Source organism: Ceratotherium simum, chromosome 20, assembly GCF_057802395.1.
Source record: "Ceratotherium simum simum isolate JZ-2026a chromosome 20, ASM5780239v1, whole genome shotgun sequence".
NCBI lineage: Eukaryota > Metazoa > Chordata > Mammalia > Perissodactyla > Rhinocerotidae > Ceratotherium > Ceratotherium simum.
Window position 1 is genome coordinate 50,617,374 of NC_141919.1, and position 24,441 is coordinate 50,641,814.

Sequence of the window (24,441 nt, forward strand, 5' to 3'; positions counted from 1 at the left end):
TTTGTATAATAGGACATCCTTGTTCTTAGGAAATACACACTTAAAGGGTAAAATGCAAAAATGTATTTAATAAATTCTCAAATGGGGGCCGGCCTAGTGGCGCAAGCAGTTAAGTGCATGCGCTCCGCTGCGGGAGCCCAGGGTTCGCCGGTTTGGATCCTGGGTGTGCACCGACGCACCGCTTGGCAAGCCATGCTATGGCAGCGTCCCATATAAAGTGGAGGAAGATGGGCACGGATGTTAGCCCAGGGCCAGCCTTCCTCAGCAAAAAAAAAAAAAAAAAAAAAAAGAGGAGGATTGGCAGATGTTAGCACAGGGCTGATCTTCCTCAAAAAATAAATAAATGTGTGTGTGGACATAAAAAATACAGAAAAAAAGAATATGACAGAGCAAAAGCGGCACCATGTTAAAAATCTGGTAAAGGGTGTATGAGAGTTCTCTAAACTACTCTTGCAACTTTACAGCAAAACCAAAATCCCATGAACAACAATATACAACAAAACTAGGTGACAAAGTATCCCTCACAAACCTCAAAATACAAACAGGTGAAGAAACCACCAACAGATACAAGATCTGCATGGTATCCATCTGTGCCCTGTGAAGTAAATGGAGGCAAGCCCTGGGGTGTCTGACTGGTCTAACAGGAAAACCCCAACGTAGCCCAGAAGTACTCACTGGAAAGTAAGGTGGGCCTATCTGAGAACAGCATCTGGCACTATAGGGTTTTCATGACTCCAATAGCAAGCTAGGTGCCAGCACTCCAGAAAGGGTTTAAGAGGCTGCAGTAGTTACCATCATAAACTCTCAAAATCAACCAGGTAGGGCTCCCATAAGGAGAAACTACTAGGAGTAGAATCAAAACTGAGCCACATTTACAGGAAATGGAAAAAAGGTCCACAGTTGGGGAAGAGAACAGGGCCAGGAAATCTCAGAGAGCAAGCCAACACAATAACACAGAAAAGAGGAAACACTCTGAAATTAGAAAAGCCATCTGCACCATGTGGCCGTCTAACAGTCCAAGAAAACTCATTTCACGAAAAGATGAACAATAGAAAAACAAAGGTCAAATCCCATACAAAGTTATTATAAGAGGAAAAGAATATGGAGCAGGATACTACCCGGCTAACCCATGACAGCACACCAGCCAAGTGCCTAGAGAACAGAGCCAAGCTGCTACCTTCTGATTCAAAACAAACTGAGATACGGAGCGTGAAGAAAATGATAATAAGACAAAGGAATAACTTATGTCTGTTTTCTAATTCAGAAATGAAAATGAGGACTAAACTAGAAGGAACACAACAATAAACTTTTAACATTTAATGCCTCAAGAGAAATATAAGGCGAAAGGGAAAAACATTTAAAGTAATGGGGGCTGGCCCAGTGGCATAGAGGTTAAGTTCACACACTCTTAACTCCACTTCAGCGGCCCGGAGCTTGCGGGTTTGGATCCCAGGCACAGACCTACTCAGCAGTCATCAAGCCAGGCTGTGGAGGCGTCCCACATGCAAAAGAGAGGAAGACTGGCACGGACGTCAGCTCAGGGACAATCTTCCTCAAGCAAAAAGAGGAAGATTGGCAACAGATGTTAGCTCAGGGCCAATCTTCCTCACCAAAAAAAGAAAAAAGAAAATATTTAAAGTAAAAAAGAAATTTTAAAAACGAAAAAGAGGAGAAGTGAAAAGATAAGAAGGAATAAGAGAAAAGGAAGCATCAAATATTAAACAGAGGCAAAAGACCTAACCTGAACCTGTGGAAAATACAAGTCTCTGAGGAAGAAAAGGACAGAAAGGAACAGCACAAATGCTTAAAACTAAAATTCAAGAAAAATGTCTGGAAAGCAAATAAAATAATGTTTAAATATGTGAAAGAAAACACACCATACTTGAGAATATTAAACCATAACAACCCACACTGAGACATTTTCTAGTAAAAGGCCTGGGTTCTAAAGCAAAAACATCCATTGAACACACAGGCAGAAACGACAAGAGACTTCTAAGAGAAAGAAATGAGAGTATCAATAAACTTGTCAAAAGCAGTGCTTTGTGCAAAAAGAAAATAAAGTAACATTTAAGATACTCAAGTAAAGAAAATATGAGCCTAGCATTTAGAGCCTACAAAACTGACTTTATACTCAAGTATAAAGGGCATAAATTGTTACCAGCAGCAAAGAATGCAGGGAATATTATTCCCATGAGCCTTTCCTGAGGAATAAAAAACAGCATTGGCTTTAGACAACCAAAATGACTAGAGACATTGATGTAAGTATTAATGGTGACTATTAAGCATACACCTATTGTAGAAATAAAACTAAATGATGGCTAAAGGGAGAAAGTATACAATGGGTACCTGAACAGAATATGTAGATATAGTACAACTATTTCAAAAGGAGGGGGGTGGGGAATCTCTGCAACTTCCAGATGGCGCTTGTCGGCTGATTCAGGTACCATGGGTCCCAAAGGCTATACCCTGAAACAGTGGGTGAACCAACCTGTCCTTCAGGCTAGCACTGACTGCCGCCACATTATCATTTTTTCACTTGAGGGCCATCTCTATCAAGTAAAATATACTGTTTAGGCTATAAATAAAGTGGCCTTGTATTAACACTGTCACAGGAAAAACCATGTAATAACTGTCACATAGAAGAAAGCAGGTGACAAATTATTGAATTCTAGCAGAGTGACTAACTTACTCTAGATAAACAAAAATGCTGGCTATAAGTGGGACTTCATCAGATTAACGAGCTTCTCTAAGACAAATGAAACTAGGATCAAAATGAATAGACAACCTACCAGCTGGGAGAAAATATTTGCAAAACATATATCCAACAACAAGTTAATCTCCATAATATATAAAGAACTCACACTATTGAACAACAAAAAAACAAACAACCTGATTAAAAAATGGGCAGAACTTATATGGTGACTGATAAACAATAATGTACAACAAAAATTTCACACTGAAAAAAAAAGTGAAAAACAAGAAATGGGCAGAGGAAATGAACAGACACTTCTCCAAAGAAGATATACAGATGGCCAATAGGCATATGAAAAGATGTTCAACATGACTAATCATCAGGGAAATGCAAATCAAAACAACACTAAGATATCACCTCACACCCATTAGAATGGCTATAATCACCAAGACAAAAAACAACAAATGTTGGAGAGGATGTGGAGAAACAGGAACCCTCATACACAGCTGGTGGGAACGCAAACCGGTGCAGCCTCTATGGAAAACAGTATGAAAATTCCTCAAAAAATTAAAAATAGAAATACCCTATGATCCAGCTATCCCACTACTGGGAATCTACCCAACGAACCTGAAATTAACAATCCAAAGAGGCGGGGCCAGCCCCGTGGCATAGTGGTGAAGTGCGCAGCACTCCGCTGCTGGCGGCCCGGGGTTCGGATGCCGGGAGCACACCGAGACACCGCTTGTCAGGCCATGCTGAGGCGGCGTCCCACATAAAGTGGAGGAAGATGGGCACAGATGTTAGCTCAGGGCCAGTCTTCCTCAGCAAAAAGAGGAGGATTGGCATAGATGTTAGCTCAGGGCTGATCTTCCTCGAAAGAAAAAAAAACAATCCAAAGAGGCTTATGCCCTCCTATGTTCACTGCAGCATTATTCACTATAGCCAAGAAGTGGAAGCAACCCAAATGTCCCTTGACTGATGACTGAATAAAGAAGATGTGGTATATACATACAATGGAATACTACTCAGCCATAAAAAAAGACAAAATCATCCCATTTGCAACAACAAAGATGGACCTTGAGGGTATTATGTTAAGTGAAATAAGCCAGAGAGAGAAAGACAAACACCGCATGATTCCATTCATATGTGGAATATAAACCAACACACGGACAGAGAAAACTGTATTGTGGTTACCAGGGGCAAGGGGGTTGGGGGTGGGCACAAGGGGTGAAGGGAGACATGTATATGATGACTGACAAACAATGTACAACCAAAATTTCACAATGTTATAAACTATTAAGACATCAATTTAAAAAAAAAGTAAAAAAAAAAAAATGCTGGCTATGTAATGGCATAAATGGTGGCTGACAATATAGTAAAGGAAATATGAGCCTAGCATTTACAGCCTACAAAACTGACTTTATACTCAAGTATAATTCTGTCCACTGGAGAGACCTATGAACAATGACCAACCCAGTAACAATAAATATCATCAGTTACCAAATTGAGATCTCTAAATACCATTTCCCACTAAAAGATGTCAGGGTTCCTTAGAGCAATGGCTGATTCTAGGTACAAAGCAGGAAGTGTCCAAAATAAGTCTGGAGTATCTTATCATACCAGTTTCTTACTAGGACCAAGTCAAAAAGCACTCAGGAGGAAACTTGAAGAGATTTGCACTGGCCAATGATGGGATAATTTGAACTTCAAAAAGGATAATAACTAGAAATAACCGAAACTCATCAAATGTTTAAATCCCTAAGTTCATAACGATGTTTTTTAAAATATTAATTATTCACCTTTGATGGACAATAAGTAATCAATTTAATTATTTTAAAAACTTATAAATATACTCTTCAAATGTATGATGGTCATGAAAAACAAGGGAAGACTGAAAAACTGTTACAGATCAGAAGAGACTAAGGATTGGATCCTGGAACAAAAAAGGAACTTTAGTGGAAAAACTAGTGAAACCCAAATAAAGTCAATATTTAGTTAATAATATTATGCCAATGTTATTATCTTCGTCTTGACAAATGATTATGTAAGATAGAAGTTAGCAAACTATAGCCTGGGATCTGATTTTGTATGGTGTGCCAGCTAAGAAAGGTTTTAACATTTTTAAAATGTTACAACAAAAACAAAGAACATGCAACAGAGATGTGTGGCATGCAGAGCATAAAATATTTGCAATTCGACCACTTTATAGAAAAAGTTTGCCAACACAATGTAAAACGTTAACGTTAACAGAAGCTGGGTGAATGCTATAGAGATCTCTCTGTATCATTTTCCAACTTTTTTGCAAATCTTAAAATTATTCCAAAATAGTGATTCCAAAATAATTTTTCAGAGAAGGAAATAATAGAGATCACAGTAGAAATAAATGAAACAGAGAAAAACCAACAAAACCAAAACTTGGCTCTTTGGGGGCCGGCCCCGTGGCTTGGCGGTTAAGTGCGCACGCTCCGCTGCTGGCGGCCCGGGTTTGGATCCCGGGCGTGCACCGATGCACCGCTTCTCCGGCCATGCTGAGGCCGCGTCCCACATACAGCAACCGGAAGGATGTGCAGCTATCTACTGGGGCTTTGGGGGAAAATATAAATAAATAAAATTATTAAAAAAAAACTTGGCTCTTTGGTGCAGAGGGAGGAGATGAACAAAATTGACAAACCATTAGCTAGAATGACAAAGAAAAGAGAGAGAAGACTCAAGTAACCAAAATTAGGAATGAAATAGGGACCACCACTACCAACTTTAGAGGAATAAAAAGAATTATAAGAGAATACCATGAACAAGTGTATGCCACCAAATTAGATAACCTAGATGAAACAATAAATTCCTAAAGCAACACAAACTACTGCAAGTGACTCAAGAAAAACTGAAAATCTGTAACAAGTAAAGTGATTGAATTAGTCATCAAAAAAGTTCCCAAAAAGAAAAGCCCAGGCCCAGATGGCTTAACTGGTAAATTCTACCCAACAATGAAAGAATTAACAATAACCGCCAATTCTTTACAAACTCTTCCAAAAAACAGAGAAGAGAACACTCTTAATTCATTCTATGAAGTCAGTATTACCCTGATACCAAAAGCAAAGACATCACAAGAAAAGACAACTACAGAAAAATATCTCTTATCACTACGGATGAAAAATCCTCCACAAAATCCTAGCAAACCAGCAACACACAAAAAGAATTATCCACCGTGACCAAGGGAGGTTTATCCCAAGAATGCCAAGTTGTTTAACATCTGAACAATGTAATACACCACATCAACAGAGTAACAGATAAAAACCACATGGTCATTTCAATAGACACAGAAAAAGCATTTGATAAGATCCAATACCCTTTCATGATAAAAAGACTTAAATTAGAAATAGAAGGGAACTTCCTCAGCCTAATAAAGGCAACTACAGAAAACCCACAGCTAACATCACTACTGGTGCAAGACAACGAGGGTGTCTGTTCTAGCCAGTGTACTGAAGGGTCTAAGGCAAGTCCTTAGGCAATTAAGCAAGAAAAGAAGCAAAATATATGCATGAACTGGGCCGGCCCGTGGCTTAGAGGTTAAGTGCGCGCACTCCGCTGCTGGCGGCCCGGGGTTCGGATCCCAGGCGCACACCGACGCACCGCTTCTCCGGCCACGCTGAGGCTGCATCCCACATACAGCAACTAGAAGGATGTGCAGCTATGACATACAACTATCTACTGGGGCTTTGGGGGGAAAAAATAAATAAATAAAATCTTATGCATGAACTAATTTCTGTGGCTTCAAAATAAAGGTGTATATATATGTATATACACACAAACATAGGAAAATGTCCAAATATACACCCTTGCAATATCCATGGAAACTTGAGAAAAACATATTAAAAGTTATACAGGATAGGGCCAACAGCAATCTGGTAAACAACCATCATAAAATTCTTCCTCCATTAAGAGTTATCTTTCTAGGGCCGGCCCCGTGGCTTAGCGGTTAAGTGCACGCTCTCCGCTGCTGGCGGCCCGGGTTCGGATCCCGGGCGTGCACCGACGCACCGCTGCTCCGGCCGCGTCCCACATACAGCAACTAGAAGGATGTGCAGCTATGACATACAACTATCTACTGGGGTCTTGGGGGAAAGAATAAATAAAAAAAAAAAAAAAAAAAAGAGTTATCTTTCTATAAGATCAAAAAGTTCCCATTATAAAAATTACTAAACCTGGGCCGGCCCCGTGGCTTAGCGGTTAAGTGCGCGCACTCCGCTGCTGGCAGCCCGGGTTCGGATCCCGGGCGCGCACGAGGCACTGCTTCTCCGGCCATGCGGAGGCCGCGTCCCTTTTATTTTTTTTTTTTTTTAAGATTTTATTTATTTATTTATTTTCCCCCCAAAGCCCCAGTAGATAGTTGTATGTCATAGCTGCACATCCTTCTAGTTGCTGTATGTGGGACGCAGCCTCCGCATGGCCGGAGAAGCAGTGCCTCGTGCGCGCCCGGGATCCGAACCCGGGCCGCCAGCAGCGGAGCGCGCGCACTTAACCGCTAAGCCACGGGGCCGGCCCCAAAAATAAAATTATAAAAAAAAAAAAAAAAAAAAATTACTAAATCATAAAGTAGAGCTTCTCCTTTATTGCTAGAAAAGATCTGTCAGGTAGTAATCCAGTTCAACTCCGTACTGTGCCCCTAAGTAATTTACTCACACTTTATGCTGGGTGTTGACGGCACAGGCCTCCTAAATACCAGGGGTGTACACTGTCCAGTACATCCATCATGCTGCCTCCCAGCTAGGGAGGGCACTATTTTAACAGTCTAAGAATGTGGTAATGAGGGTCCAGGCTAGTGCGGCTGCCATAAGAAGAAAGGGATGTAAAGGAAGACAATGTGTTTTTTCTGTCATTTTATACTTGAAGACTTAGGAAAGTGACTATAATACGTGCAAGGACTGGGAAACTGGGAGAACACGCACATCCACATTAGAGCTATGGGAAACCTGTGAGAGGCTGCAATGAAAAGACTCTCATGGCAAGACTCATGGCAATGCAAGTTGGGGGCAAGGCGAAAGCAGTCAGCAGTACATAAAGAAAATCACCAGAACCCTAAAGCAAGCAGAATGTCTGCACCAAGAAAACAAAATAAAACCAGCAGAACTTTCTGGAATGAGGGTGATATTCTGTATCTTGACAGGAAACTCGGGTACACAGACGCACACATCCAACAAAAAATGACGTGATACACTTGAAATGTGCCGATACGTAAATTTCATCTTAAAAAAACACAGAGACCTAAACAAATATTAAATTCTAATTAATGACATGAATGCTAAAGTGTTTAGGGTAAAGTACATTGATATCTTTAATTTACTTTGAAACGCATCAAAAAAATAAGAATGACAGATAGCTAGTTAGATGTGATAAAGCAAATACAGCAAAAAGGTAACTGCTCACTGTACAACTCTTCCACTTCTCTTTGTATTTGCACATTTTCATAGTAAAATATTAGGGGAAAAAAATTTCAGCAGATCAGAAAAGGAGCCCTGGAAGAAGGCCAAGAAGAAAGGGCAAAGGAAAAGAAGGGGGAAAAAACAGATGTCAACCATGAGCTAAAATTAAAAGATAAATGGAAAAAAATCCATGAAAGTAAATTATGGAGCAGTTGTGGACACTCACTCACTCGCTGTGTGACACGTACTAGAAGAACGTGCCTGGTTCAAGACACTTTGGACAGAAACACGGCATATACAGAAACGTCAAAGTGCAAGACACGCCAAAGCCAGGGGCTCTGGCTGTGATGTCTCTCTGCAAAGGGTATGGGATCAATGGAAGGTCATGGGGCAGGGGAAAACAGCCACAAACAGCAACAGCTAAACTTGAGAACTGCCTGAGAACAGCCTGTGCTTCCCAAACGCACACAAGTTACAGAAACAAAGAAATCTTCCCCTGACTCCATTAAAATGTCTTACATTAACACGCAAACACAAGTTGACACTAAAGATTATAAGCAGAATGGTCACTAATAATAGCACTTTGCAATAGGCAACAGTCTGGGGCTTCTACATATCTCCATATTTCATTTTGATACTGTTTCACCCACCCACTTCTGACTGTAAAGTCACTAGTCGTTACCATATGGAAGGTAAATACCAGTTACTAATTTATTCAGATTTAGCTTTTTCAGCTTAAGTACTATGAATGAAAGATTCTTTGCATTTCTCTTCAGTGATGTCATCTGCTTTATTCCTGAAAGGGTACAGATCACCCAGACATAAATTCTGAAAGCACAGCTGATGCACTTAACAGCTGATGAACAAATACAGTACTGCAATGCTAGCACAGCACACTAATGAAATAGAAAGCATTTTAAATCGGAACTTTAAATATTTTTTTCCTTTGCCAACTATCCTAGTCAAGAAGAAAATGACTTTAAATAGTCAATAAACAAAGCCCCAAACATACATTAGAGTACGACAGGAAAATTGCCAGGCTGAGGTCTAGGAAGAGTCAAGAAGTCTGTACAGCTTGTGAAATCAGAGGAAAAAGCAGATCAGCTGGTAATTCAAAGCTGAGCAAGGTTAGTGCACCCCTCCTACGACAAACACTAGTAACATCCACCACACAACTGTCAAGCTAAAAAAAGGTCTTGCCAAGAAAAGCAGCATCACTGACTCTCCTCCTCTAGATCTCTCTTCCATTCACTCGGCTTACAATGAGCTAAGCTTCTTTTACAATGAAGAATGCGTTGACAGCTTTTCTGGTGGAGCCGAATGTTTTCTGTTGGATCTATCAACGCAGAAAATTTGGAAAATATAATGAGAAAGGATTATTTTTTTTAAATCATTCTTATGCTCACCACCCAAAGACAAACATTATTAACACAGTCTACTACTCATTTTTTCTCAAATGTTTTAATGGTTGTGCTATATACTATAATTTTGGGTCCTTTCTCAGTTGATCAGGAATCAGGCATTTTCCATCTAAATTTCAAATATTATACTCACTTCATAACTTATGTGGAATATACAGCAAGAGTAAAGGTTACCACTTCCTGAATACACCTTATGGTATCTCTAATTCCTTACAACCATCCTGCAAAGGACGTATTATACTCTATTTTACATTTGAAAAAACTACAGTTTTTATCTCTCCATGTGATACTATAGAAACACTACTTTAACCAAATGATAAAACTGATCACCAGTATATAGGACAAACTATGTCTTGTACATCATGATATGATGCCTACGAACAGAGAATCATGACTCCTGTGGTATTTCTACCAAAAATGCATAACCCCTTTTTAATCATGAGGAAATATCAGACAAGCTTAAATTGGGAGACATTCTACAAAATAACTGGCCTACATTCTTCAAATATGTCAATGTCATACACTAGAGGAAGTTCCACATTAAAGGAGATTAAAGAGAACTGACACTTGAATACAATGTATCATCAAGGACTTAACTAGCTAAAAAGACCATTTTTGGGTCAATCGGGAAAATATGAATACAATCTGTAGATTAGAATAGATGAGCTGATCTCCTGATTTTTGACAACTGTACTGCGATTATGTAAAAGAAGATTCTTGTTTTTTTAAAAATACACACTAAAGGCAGGATGGATTAAAAAGCAAGACCCAACAATATGCTGCCTCCAGGAAACACATCTCAGCTCTAAAGACAAGCACAGGCTCAGAGTGAAAGGATGGAAGACAATATTTCAAGCTAATGGCAAACAAAAGAAAGCAGGTGTTGGCATACTCATATCACACAAAGTAGACTTCAAGATGAAACAGGTTAAGAGAGGGCCAGCTCCGTGGCTTAGCGGTTAAGTGCGCATGCTGCGCTACTGGCGGCCCGGGTTCGGGTCTCGGGCGCACACCGACGCACCGCTTCTCCGGTCATGCTGAGGCCGCGTCCCACATACAGCAACTAGAAGGATGTGCAGCTATGACATACAACTATCTTCTGGACTTTGGGGAGAAAATAAATAAATAAATAAAACCTTTAAAAAGAAAAAAGGGGGGGGCCGGCCCGGTGGCGCAAGCAGTTAAGTGCGCGCGCTCCGCTGCGGCGGCCCGGGGTTCGCTGGTTCAGATCCCGGGCGCGCACCGACGCACTGCTTGGCAAGCCATGCTGTGGCGGCGTCCCATATAAAGTGGAGGAAGATGGGCACAGATGTTAGCCCAGGGCCGTCTTCCTCAGCAAAAAAAGAGGAGGATTGGCGGATGTTAGCACAGGGCTCATCTCCTCACAAAAAAAAAAAAAAAAAAGGAGAAATCAAAATCTATCTGGAAACAAACGAAAATGAAAATATGCCATACCAAACCATATGGGATGCAGCAAAAGCGGTCCTGAGAGGGAAACTCATACAAGCCCACCTCAACAAACAAGAAAAAGCCCAAATAAGCAACCTCAAATTACACCTAACAGAACTAGAAAAAGAACAAAGCCCAAAGTCAGCAGAAGGAGAGAAATAATAAAAATCAGAGCAGAAATAAATGAAATTCAGACAAAAAAAACAGTAGAAAGGATTAATGAAACAAAGAGTTGGTTCTTTTGAGAAGATAAACAAAATCGACAAACCCTTAACCAGGCTTACTAAGAAAAAAAGAGAGAAGGCTTAAGTAAATAAAATTAGAAATGACAGAAGGGAAATTACAACGGATACCACAGAAATACAGAGAATTATAAGATAATACTATGAGAAATTATATGCCAACAAAATGGACAATCTAGAAGAAATGGATAAATTCTTAGACTCATACAACCTCCCAAAACTGAACCAAGAAGAAATGGAGAATCTGAATAGACCAATCACAAGTAAAGAGATTGAAAGAGTAATCAAAAACCTCCCAAAAAATACAAGTCCAGGACCAGATGGCTTCTCCGGTGAATTTTACCAAACATTCAAAGAAGATTTAATACCCATCCTTCTCAAACTATTCCAAAAAATAGAGGAAGATGGAACACTTCCTAAATCATTCTACGAGGCCAACATCACCCTGATACCAAAGCCAGACAAAGACAATACAAAGAAGGAAAATTACAGGCCAATATCGCTGATGAACATAGATGCAAAAATCCTCAACAAAATATTGGCAAACCGAATACAGCAATACACTAATAAGATCATACACCATGATCAAGTGCGATTTATACCAAGGATGCAGGGATCATTCAACAACCGCAAATCAATCAACATGATACACCACATCAACAAAACAAAGAACAAAAACCACATGGTCATCTCAATAGAAGCAGAGAAGGCATTTGACAAGATACAACATCCATTTATGATAAAAACTATCAACAAAATGGGAATAGAAGGAAAGTACCTCAACATAATAAAGGCTATTTATGACAAACCCACAGCCAACATCGTACTCAACGGGGAAAGACTGAAAGCCACTCCTCTGAGAACAGGAATGAGGCAGGGCTGCCCACTCTCACCACTCTTATTCAACGTGGTACTGGAGGTTTTGGCCAGAGCAATTAGGCAAGCAAAAGGAATAAAAGGAATCCAAATAGGTAACGAAGAAGTGAAACTCGCACTATTTGCAGATGACATGATTTTATATACAGAAAACCCTAAAGAATCCATCGGAAAACTATTAGAAATAATCAACAACTACAGCAAAGTCACAGGGTACAAAATCAATCTACAAAAATCAGTTGCATTTCTGTATGCTAATAACGAACTAACAGCAAGAGAGCTCAAAAAGATAATACCATTTACAATTGCACCAAAAAGAATAAAATATCTAGGAATAAATCTTACCAAGGAGGTGAAAGACCTATACAATGAAAACTACAAGACATTATTGAAAGAAATCAATGATGACATAAAGAAATGGAAGGACATCCCATGCACATGGACTGGAAGAATAAACATAGTTAAAATGTCTAGACTACCTAAGGCAATCTACAGATTCAATGCAATCCCAATCAGAATCCCAATGACATTCCTCATGGAAATAGAAAAAAGAATACTAAAATTCATATGGGGCAACAAAAGACCATGAATAGCTAAAGCAATCCTAAGAAAAAAGAACAAAGCGGGAGGCATCACAATCCCTGACTTCAAAACATACTACAAAGCAATAGTAATCAAAACAGCATGGTACTGGTACAAAAACAGACACACAGATCAATGGAACAGAATTGAAAGCCCAGAAATAAAACCACACATATACAGACAGCTAATTTTCGACAAGGAGCTAAGAACATACAATGAAGAAAGGAAAGTCTTGGGCCGGCCCCATGGCTTAGTGGTTAAGTGCATGCGCTCCACTGCTGGCGGCCCGGGTTCGGATCCCGGGCGTGCACCAACGCACGGCTTCTCCAGCCATGCTGAGGTCGCGTCCCACACACAGCAACTAGAAGGATGTGCAACTATGACATATAACTATCTACTGGGGCTTTGGGGAAAAAAATAAATAAATAAAATCTTTAAAAAAAAAAAAAGAAAGGAAAGTCTCTTCAATAAACAGTGTTGGGAAAACCGGACAGCCACATGCAAAAGAATGAAACTGGACCATCTACTATCGCCATTCACAAAAATTAACTCAAAATGGATCAAAGACCTGAAGGTGAGACCTGAAACTATAAAACTCACAGAAGAAAATATAGGCAACACACTATTTGACATTCGTCATTAAGGAATCTTTTCAGATGACATGACTACCCAGACTAGGGAAACTAAAGAAAAAATAAACAAAAGGGACTTTATCAGATTAAAGAACTTCTACAAGACAAATGAAACCAGACTCAAGATGAGCAGACAACACACCAACTGGGAGAGAATATTTGCAAAACATACATCTGACAGGGGTTGATCTCCATAATATATAAAGAAATCACACAACTGAACACCAAAAAAACAAACAACCCGATCAAAAAATGGGCAGAGGAAATGAACAGACACTTCTGTGTCTGATATACAGATGGCCAATAAGCATATGAAAAGATGTTCAACATCACTAATCATCAGGGAAAAGTAAATCAAAACAACACTAAGATATCACCTCACACCCATTAGAATGGCTATAATCACCAAGACAAAAAGCAACAAATGTTGGAGAGGATGTGGAGAAACAGGAACCGTCATACACAGCTGGTGAGAATGCAAACTGGTGCAGCTTCTATGGAAAGTGGTATGGAGATTCCTCAAAGAATTAAAAATAGAGATGCCCTATGATCCAGCTATCCCACTACTGGGAATCTATCCAACGAACCTGAAATCAACAATCCAAAGAGGCTTATGCACCCCTATGTTCACTGCAGCATTATTCACTATAGCCAAGAAGTGGAAGCAACCTAAGTGTCCCTCGACTGACGATTAGATCAAGAAAATGCGGTATATACACACAATGGAATACTACTCAGCCATAAAAAAAGACAAAGTCGTCCCATTTGCAACAACATGGATGGGCCTGGAGGGTATTATGTTAAATGAAGCCAGAAAGAGAAAGACAAACACTGTATGATCTCACTCATATGTGGAATATAAAGCAACACATGGACAGAGAAAACTGTATTGTGGTTCCAGAAACAATGGGGGTGGGGGATGGGCACAAGGGGTGAAGGGAGACATATATATGGTGATGGACAAACAAAAATGTACAACCCAAAATTTCACAATGTTAAAGACTATTAAACCATCAATAAGAAAAAAAATACACACTAAAGTATTTAGGGGTAAAAAAGCACACTTCTGCAACTTACTCTCAAAAGGTTCAGGGAAAAGGCTGTGCATAGTTTCTCTTTGCAGAAGGAGGGAGAAAAGGAGAAAGTAACATAACAAAAATATTAACATCTGGGGGACCTGGATGAAAGATATTCAGGAATTATGTGTACTACCCTTGACACCTTTCTCAAAGCATGTTTTTTATAAAAACTGAGGTTCAAAGACACTTAAGTAATTTATCTAATTGGTAAAGTGGCAGACCCAGGGCCCACACCCAGGTTTATTCAGATTCAACAGAGCTCATGGTCTTCTCTCTTCCATCCTGCTACCTTCATAGGTTATCTCAGAACACCTCTACCACTAGACATTGATGGGGCAATAAACATCTTACGGAATAAAGCCATCCCCTCACTCCCAATTTAAGGTTGTTTCCTTAGAAAATACTTTCAAGAGTGACATCAGCATCATGGTGGAATGAGTTGTTCCCGTTGTCTCTCCCTCTAAGTTCAACTCAACAGACATTCATGAACCAGCAGAGGATTCCCTGCACAGCACAACAGGACGTCTGAGAGATCCACGCAGGGTGGACTGGATCCCCAGGAAGCAGTGGAACTAGGCAAGTGCACTCCTTCTCCTCCCCAGCAATAGCAATGTAGGTTGCAGGTCCTCACACAGCAGTCAGTGCAACTGTAAGAGGAGGCAGGTGCAGCCTGACCCGCACAAATGCTTTCCAACTTGTAGCAGAGCCCATGGGAGAGGCCACCATGCCCCAGTGGCCCCATCTGAGGGAACACTCCCACTGACTGGCGTGGCTCAAGCCCCACAAAGGAGCCCCCACCAAGCACAGCAGCTCAGCCAAGCCGCCCACATGCACAAGCAGTCCCCACAAGAAAGCAGGTGCCTCTTGCCTCCCACCTAGGGCACCAGCTTGGCTGGTCCCCTGCTGAACGCAGAGGTCCGGCACCAGAGCGACACAATAGTGGAGCACATAAACAATGCTCGTGCATGCCTGACTGGCCAAGCATCTGCAGCCAACAGGCAAATGCAGAGAAGCTCTACTGGCACAACTTCTGGCACACGGGGTAGGATCAGAAAACAAAGCTCCTGCCACACATCCTCATCGGTGGCAGGCGGAATTCACGACCTAATACTACCACAATGCGCCAGCAAAGGATCACTTCATCAAACATCATGAAGAACTACAATAACACTAGTAGATGCTAGTTCAGAGCCGGTCTTCCTCAGCAAAAAGAGGAGGATAAGCACGGATGTTAGCTCAGGACTGATCTCCCTCACAAAATTAATTGATTAATTAATTAATTAAAAAAAAAAAAAAAGAAGGCCCTCGTACCTGAAAGACAAAAAAAAAGAAAGAGTTTACAAAGTCTTGAGTGAGGAGATAAATAGACAACAACAGAAAATTGCAGCTCTCTATCAGAACAGGTTAGCTAACACTTAATTATAACATTAAAGATAAAGGGAAGGAAAACATCAAATAGCTATAATCACTTCATTTTAACCACAAACTAACAACACAAAACAGAATAAGTTGTAACAACAGTAACTTAGACAGGGAAGAGGAAAGGGATGGAATCTGCTTAGACTAAGGAAATAAGAGGCTATCAGAAAACAGACTATCTCATCTATGAGATCTTTTATGCAAACCTCATGGTAACCATTGAACAAATAATCAGAAAAGACACACAAATGATAAATAAAGAGAAAACTGAGAAAACCATCATAGAGAACCACCAAAATAATGGGCAGTCTGAAATACACGGGATGACAAACAAGGAAAATACAGAACAACTGGAAAGCAAGTGATAAAATGGCAGTATTAAGCCCTCATATATCAATAATCACTCTATTATAAATGGATTGAATTCTCCAATCAAAAGACACAGAGTAGCTGGATGGATTAAAAAACCAGACCCAACAATATGCTGGGAACATATGCCAGGAATATGCCAGGCAACATATCTCAGCTCTAAAGACAAACACAGGCTCAGGGTGAAGGTATAGAAGATGATACGCCAAGCTAATGGCAAACAAAAGAAAGCAGATGTTGCCATACTTATATCAGACAAAGTAGACTTTAGAATAAAAAAGGCAATGACAGACAAACAGGGGCAGTGTATAATGATAAAAGGGACACTCCACCAAGAGGACATAACACTTATAAATATATATGCACCTCACACAGGAGCACGAAAGTTACAAGGCAACTATTAATAGACCAAAAAGGAGATATTAACAGCAACACCGTAACAATAGGAGACCTCAACACCCCACTTACATCAATGGACAGATCATCCAGACAGAATGTCAACCAGGAAACAGTGTAATTAAACTATTAAAAAAAATAGACCAGATGGACTTAATAGATATATATAGAACACTCCACCAAAAAACAGCAGAATACACATTCTTCTCAAGTGCACTGGAACACTCTCAAAGATAGACCACATATTGGGAAATAGGGGAAGCCTCAATAAAATTAAGAAGACCGAAGTCCTATCAAGCGTCTTTTCTGAGCATAGCTATGAAACTAGAAATCAACGACAAAAAAAAAGCTGGCAAAGTGACAAATATGTGGAGACTAAACAACATGCTACTGAACAACCAACGGATCATTGAAGAAATTAAAGGAGAAATCAAGAAATATCTGGTGACAAATGAAAATGAAAATTCACCATCTACCAACTCTCACGGGATGCACCAAAAGCAGTCCTAAGAGAGAAATTCATAGCAATACAGGCCCACCTTAACAAGAAAAATCTCAAATAAGCAATCTTAAACTACACTTAACAGAACTACAAAAAGAAGAACAAACAAATCCCAGAGTCAGCAGGAGGAGGGAAACAATAAAAATTAGAGCAGAAATAAATGAAAGTAAAACCAAAAAAACAGTAGAAAGGATCAATGAAACTAAGAGCTGGTTCTTTGAGAAGATAAACAACAATGAAAAACTCTTAGCCAGACTCACTAAGAAAAAAAGAGAGAAGGCTCAAATAAACAAAATTAGAAATGAAAGAGGACAAATTACAACGGATACCGCAGAAATACAAAGGATTATAAGAAAATATTATGAAAAACTATATGCCAACAAATTGGACAATCTAGAAGAAATGGATAAATTCTTAGACTCATACAACCTCCCAAAACTGAATCAAGAAGAAATAGGGAATCTGAATAGACCAATCACAAGTAAAGAGATTGAAATAGTAATCAAAAACCTCCCAAAAAATAAAAGTCCACGATCAGATGGCTTCTCTGGAGAATTCTACCAAACATTCAAAGAAGATTTAATACCGATCCTTCTCAAACCATTCCAAAAAACTGAAGAAGACAGAACAATTCCTAACACATTTTATGAGGCCAACATCACCCTGATCCCAAAGCCAGACAAGGACAACACAAAGAAGGAAAATTACAGGCCAATGTCACTGATGAACACAGATGCAAAATCCTCAACAAAACACTGGCAAACCGAATACAAAAATACATTAAAAAGATCATACACTGTGATCAAGTGGAATTTGTACCAGGGACACAGGAATGGTTCAACATCCACAAATCAATCAAAGTGATACACCACATTAACAAAATGAGGAATAAAAACCACATGATCATCTCAGTAGATGCATAGAAAGCATGTGACAAGATCCAACATCCATTTATGATAAAAACTATCAACAAAATGGGTATAGAAGGAAAGTACCTCAACATAATAAAGGCCATTTATGACAAACCACAGCCAACATCATACCCAATGGGGAAAAACTGAAAGCCATCCCTTTGAGAACAGGAACAAGACAAGGGTGCCCACTCTCAACACTCTTATTCAATATAGTACTGGAGGTTTTGGCCAGAGCAGTTAGGCAAGAAAAAGAAATGAAAGGTATCCAAATTGGCAGTGAAGAAGAGCAACTCTCACTCTTTGCAGACAACATGATTTTATATATAGAATACCCTAAAGAATCCATCAGAAAACTATTAGAAATAATCAATAACTACAGCAAAGTTGCAGGGTATGAAACAAACTTACAAAAACCAGTTGCATTTCTTTACACTAATAACTAACTAACAGAAAGAACTCAAAAATGTAATCCCATTTACAAGGCAACAAAAAGAATAAAATATCTAGGAATAAATTTAAGCAAGGAGGTGAAAGACCTATACAATCAAAACTATAAAACATTATCGAAAGAGATCGATTATGACATAAAGAAATGGAATGATATTCTATCCACATGGATTGGAAAAATAAACATAGTCAAAATGTCCATACTACCTAAAGCAACCTCAGCTAGCCCCGTGGCTTAGCGGTTACGTGCACGCGCTCTGTTGCTGGGGGCCCGGGTTCGGATCCCAGGCGCGCACCAACGCACTGCTTCTCCAGCCATGCTGAGGCCGCGTCCCACATACAGCAACTAGAAGGATGTGCAGCTATGACATACAACTATCTCCTGGGGCTTTGGGGGGAAAAAATAAATAAATAAAATCTTTAAAAAAAAAAAAACCGCATGGTACTGGTACAAAGACAGACACACAGATCAATGGAACAGAAGTGAAAGCCCAGAAATAAAACTACACATCTACGGACAGCTAATCTTCAACAAAAGAGCTAAGAACATACAGTGGAGAAAGGAAAGTCTCTTTAATAAATGGTGCCGGGAAAACTGGACAGCCACATACAAAAGAATGAAAGTAGGCCATTATCTTTTGCCATACACAAAAATTAACTTAAAATGGATTAAAGACTTGAAGGTAAGTCATGAAACCATAAAACTCCTATAAAAAAATATAGGCAGTACACTCTTTGACATCAGTCTTAGAAGAATCTTTTCAAATACCGTGTCTACTCGAACAAGGAAAACAAAAGAAAAAAATAAACAAATGGGACTTCATCAGACCAAAGAGCCTCTGCAAGGCAAAGGAAACCAGGAACCAAACAAAAAGACAACCCAGCAACTAGGAGAAAATATTTGCAAATCATGTATCTGACAACGGGTTAATCTCCAAAATATATAAAGAACTCACACAACTCAACAACAAAAACACAAACAACCCAATCAAAAACTGGTCAGAGAGGGGGCCGGCCAGGTGGCGCAAGCAGTTAAGTGCACACGCTCCACTGCGGCAGCCCAGGGTTTGCCAGTTCGGATCCCGGGCGCGCACTGATGCACCGCTTGTCAAGCCATGCTGTGGCGGCATCCCATATAAAGTAGAGGAAGATGGGCATGGACATCAGCCCAGGGCCAGTCTTCCTCAGCAAAAAAAAAAAAAAGAGGAGGATTGGCAGATGTTAGCTCAGGGCCCATCTTCCTCACAAAAAAAAAAAAAAGGTCAGAGGATATGAACGGATATTTTTCCAAAGATATACAGATGGCCAACGGGTACATGAAAAGATGTTCAATATCACTAACCATTAGGGAAATGCAAATCAAAACTACAATGAGATATCACCTTACACCTCTTAGAACGGCTATAATTACCAAGACAAAAAATAACAAATGTTGGAAACGATGTGGAGAAAAGGGAACCCATACACTGCTGGTGGGAATGCAAACTGGTGCAGCCACTATGGAAAACAGTATGGAAATTTCTGAAAAAATTAAAAATAAAAATACCACATGATCCAGCTACCCCACTACTGGGTATTTATCCAAAGAACTTGCAATCAACATTTCAAAGAGACTTATGCACCCCTATGTTCACTGTAGCATTATTCACAATAGCCAAGACATGGAAGCAACCCAAGTGCCCATCGAGTGATGAACGGATAAAGAAGATGTGGTATATATATACAATGGAATACTACTCAGCCATAAAAAAGACAAAATTGTCCCATATGCAACAACGTGGATGGACCTTTTGGGTATTATGTTAAGCAAAATAAGCCAGACAGAGAAAGACAAACACCATATGATTTCACTCATATGTGGAAGAGAAACAAACACATGGACAAAGAGAACAGATTAGTGCTTACCAGAGGGGAAGTTGTGTGTGTGGGGGGGGGGGGGTGGGTAGCAGTAAAGAGGCACATACGTATGGTGACGGATAAGAACTAGACTATTGGTGGTGAGCACAACGCAGTCTGTACAGAAACTGATATATAATAATGTACACCTGAAATTACACCATGTTATAAACCAGTATGACCTCAAGAAAAGAAAAGAAAAAAAAAGAAAAGAAAAGAAAAGAAAAAGAAAAATGCCCCAAGCCTGAGCAAAGAGATAAGAAGCTTTAGGCTTAGGTCAAAGTCAAGGATCTTCAACGTCCTAAACTCCCACCTGAAGAAGCAAAAGCAAAAAAAGTGGAAATGAAAAAAATAAATAACCCCTCAAAAATGAAAAGACAATACTTCCCAGAAAGAGATTAATAGATAAATGAACATGAAAAATTTTACTAAAACTGTTTTTTTGAGAAATTCTCACAATACTTCTTTAAAAAGGAAAAGTAGGAATCTAAGGGTCTAGGAGTCCTTCCACAGCTCAGTGGGCAGCTTTTTCTTCTAATTAGATAAAATGAGCCAGCCCCAAAGGGCCTGCAGAAAAACTATTAGTGACAACCCTTGGGAGGAAGGGAGCCCTCCCTCCTCCGGTCTGGAGACTTTGATTCTCTGGAAATCAGCCCAAGAGCACTATTTGGGTAGGAGATGGAGACACTTTACATTCCCAACATTTCATTTGTCCCTCCTTCCAAAAAAAAAAAAAAAACCACACTTTTCATTGTTACTGATTTGATAAAAAAATAAAATGTCTTTGTTTTAATTTATATTTCTTTGATTATTAGCAGGGTTGCACCTATGATTATTCATAACTTGTGTTTCTTCTTTGATAAGAGGCTCTTCATAAACAAACATTTTCTTAAGCATTCATCTATAAAGGGAGGGCCTAGTCCAGCAAGTCCAAATTTTTCCAACAACAGTCTTTCCTCATTAGTTCTGAATAAATACCTATCAGGGTAAATGTATTTAGGAACAAGCACTGAATAGCAGAGACGTATGTCTGTCAACAGCAGCAAAATACAAGGCTAACCTTATATTGAAAAACGTGACGCAACACTTAAGTAGCGTCTACTACCTATGTCCCTTAACATCAACAGGCACTTGGCTATGAATGATTATAAAAAAGTCTTTGTAATTAGCTATCAAAGTATAGTCAAATAATCAATCTGAAATTATGATGGACTGCAAAAAGTTTACTTACCTCCCATACTGCCTCTGAGAAAAGGTTTGCCAATTTAGTCAATAACACAAATAGAATGCTCAATTTTGTACCAGGTACTGTGCTTAGCATTTTCCTTGGATTGTCTCACTTCATTTAAAATAATAATACAAACAAATTGAAAAATATGTAACATTAAATATTTTATACAAATAGGTCTTGTTAATTGAAAGCCATTCTAAGATTAAAGCACTCTTCACAGGCAATGATGCTTATAATTCAGATATTCTCTATTTCAGAGTATTACTTCTCCATATACTTGGATTTTCCTATTACATTCCAGGGACATACCTAGATTAATAATAAGGAAAAGGAGATGGCCTCGATGCTAACAGTAAAGGAGCACCATCCAACTGTACCAGAATCAATGACATTTCCTCTTTCCTACTATACACTACCTACTTTTTAAAAACAAGGTTCAAAATCCTGAGGTTTCCTACAAATGAGAACATTAAAGCATATGTGCTCCCCTAATTTCCGTAATTCTAAACAAGGTAAACAAGAGTTCCACAAAACTTACCTGCACTACTTGTTTCTGTAGCTGTGTCGCCTGTGTCGATGAAATCTGTGTTTTTTCTCGTGCACCTCGGGACCGGTCACTGCTCACCGAAGTCATCATATACAGTATATACAAAATAATGTATGTACAAAATAGAAAATCTGCAAGAAAGCAGGCATGGTAAGCATAACTTCCAAGTCACAGTAAAAGGCAAGGATAAAACTCAGGGATAAGGAGGAAACATGAAATAAAACATAAAGGTTCTCTAGGATACAAATTCTCAAGAAACAACCTGTTAGGATATTTAGATTTTTCCTGGCAGCTCTTAAGTCAACTTTATTAATGCAACCTAAAAGTCTATATTAACAGCAATTCTAAACAAAAATCTCAATACTACCAATTTTTTTTTTTTTAAAGATTTTATTAATTTATTTTTCCCCCCAAAGCCCCAGTAGATAGTTGTGTGTCATAGCTGCACATCCTTCTAGTTGCTGCATGTGGGACGTGGCCTCAGCGTGGCCGGAGAAGCAGCGCGTCGGTGCGAGCCCGGGATCCGAACCCGGGTCGCCAGCAGTGGAGCGCACTCACTTAACCACCAAGCCACGGGGCCGGCCCCCTCAATACTACCAATTTTAATCAGCAATTATTTTACCACTATATGTTATTATTACATGTAGTTTTATCTGCCTCTTCCCATTTGCAGTTAGTATTTAAACCCAAAGGCAACATTGTGCCAGTGAAGATTTTGCCTGGCAACAATCCAAATCAATATGGAATGTCTAGGAACAAGCTATGCCTAAAGGCAAAAACCACTTATAAACAATAAATCTTCCAAGGAAACAAAAAGAATTGTGCATATAATTTTCCTTTATTTATTCAACAAATATTTATTGAATAGCTACTAAGTGCCAAGCATGTAACTAAATATAATATGCCATTAAAACATGATTATAATAATCATGAAATATCACTTCACACCCATTAGGATGGCTATTACAATGAAAAATTAAAAATAGAAAACAACAAGCTTTGGCGAGGATGCAGAGAAATTAGAACCCTTGTATACTGCTGGTGTGAATGTAAAATGGTGCAGCCACTACGGAAAACAGTACAGCAGTTCCCCAAAAAAATAAAAAATAGAATTACCATCTGATCCAGTAATTCCACTTCTGGGTATATAGCCAAAAAAACTGACAGCAAGGTCTTGAAGAGATATTTGTACACCCATGGTTATACCAGCATTATTCACAATAGCTAAAAAGTGGAAGCAACCCAAGTTTCTATTGACAGATGAATGGATAAGCACACATGGTGTATACATACAACTGAATATTATTCAGCCTTAAAAAGGAAGGAAATTCTGACATATGCTACAACATGGATTAAGCTTGAGGACATTACACTAAGTGAAATAACCCAGTCAAAAAAGGACAAAACTCTATGACTCTACTCATATTAGTTACCCAGAATAGTCAAATTCATAGTCAAAGTTGAATAGTGGTTACCAGAAGCTGGGAGTAGAGGGGAATGGGGAGTTACTGTTTAATGGGTATGGAGTTTCTGTTTGGAAGATAAAGAGTTCTGAAGATGGATGGTGGTGATGGTCATAAAATCATGTGCACGTACTTAATGCCAGAGAAATATACACTTTCAAATGGTTAAAATGGGCCGGCCCCGTGGCTTAGCGGTTAAGCGCGCGCGCTCTGAGGCTGGCGGCCCGGGTTCGGATCCCGGGCGCGCACCGACGCACTGCTTCTCCGGCCATGCTGAGGCCACGTCCTACATACAGCAACTGGAGGGATCTGCAGCTATGACATACCACTATCTACTGGGGCTTTGGGGGGAAAATAAATAAATAAATAAAATCTTAAAAAAAAAAAAAAAAGGTTAAAATGATGAATTTTGTTATGTATATTTTACCCCAATTTAAAAAAATAGTGCAGGGCCGGCCCTGTGGCTTGGTGGTTAAGTGTGCGCGCTGCGATGCTGGTGGCCCGGGTTCGGATCCCGGGTGCGCATCGAGGCCCACTTCTCCGTTCATCCTGAGGCCGAGTCCCGCATACAGCAACTAGAAGGATGTGCAGCTACGACATACAACTATCCACTGGGGCTTTGGGGGGAAAAAATAAAATCTTTAAAAAAATAAATAAATAAATAAATAAATAAATAAAAATAAAAAAATAGTGCAGTAATGCCTTAAAAGTTTACTTTCCAACCTAAAATTCTACACTCAGCAAAAATACCAATCAATGTGAAGGCAGAAACAAGTTGTGTTCACATACATAATATCTCATAAACTCAGAAAGCTCCTGGAACAAACAAAACAAAAACAAAAGCACAAACCAAGAAGCCGTTTGCAA

The 24,441-nt window shown here is 39.4% G+C and overlaps 1 protein-coding gene across 5 annotated transcripts in view; it reads right to left on the bottom strand.

Moving 5' to 3' along the window:
- Positions 1-24,441, bottom strand: part of UBAP2 (ubiquitin associated protein 2) — a 120,199-nt gene that overhangs the window by 69,382 nt on the left and 26,376 nt on the right. For 4 of the 5 annotated variants that reach the window (XM_087444733.1, XM_087444734.1, XM_014785994.2 and 1 more), the window contains exon 2: positions 22,103-22,242. The exons of the other annotated variant lie outside the window; for it this stretch is intronic. In XM_087444733.1, coding sequence (XP_087300859.1) covers positions 22,103-22,201 — 99 coding nt within the window. In that variant the 5' untranslated portion in view covers positions 22,202-22,242. The remainder of the gene's footprint in view (positions 1-22,102; positions 22,243-24,441) is intronic. 5 annotated transcript variants of the gene reach the window in all.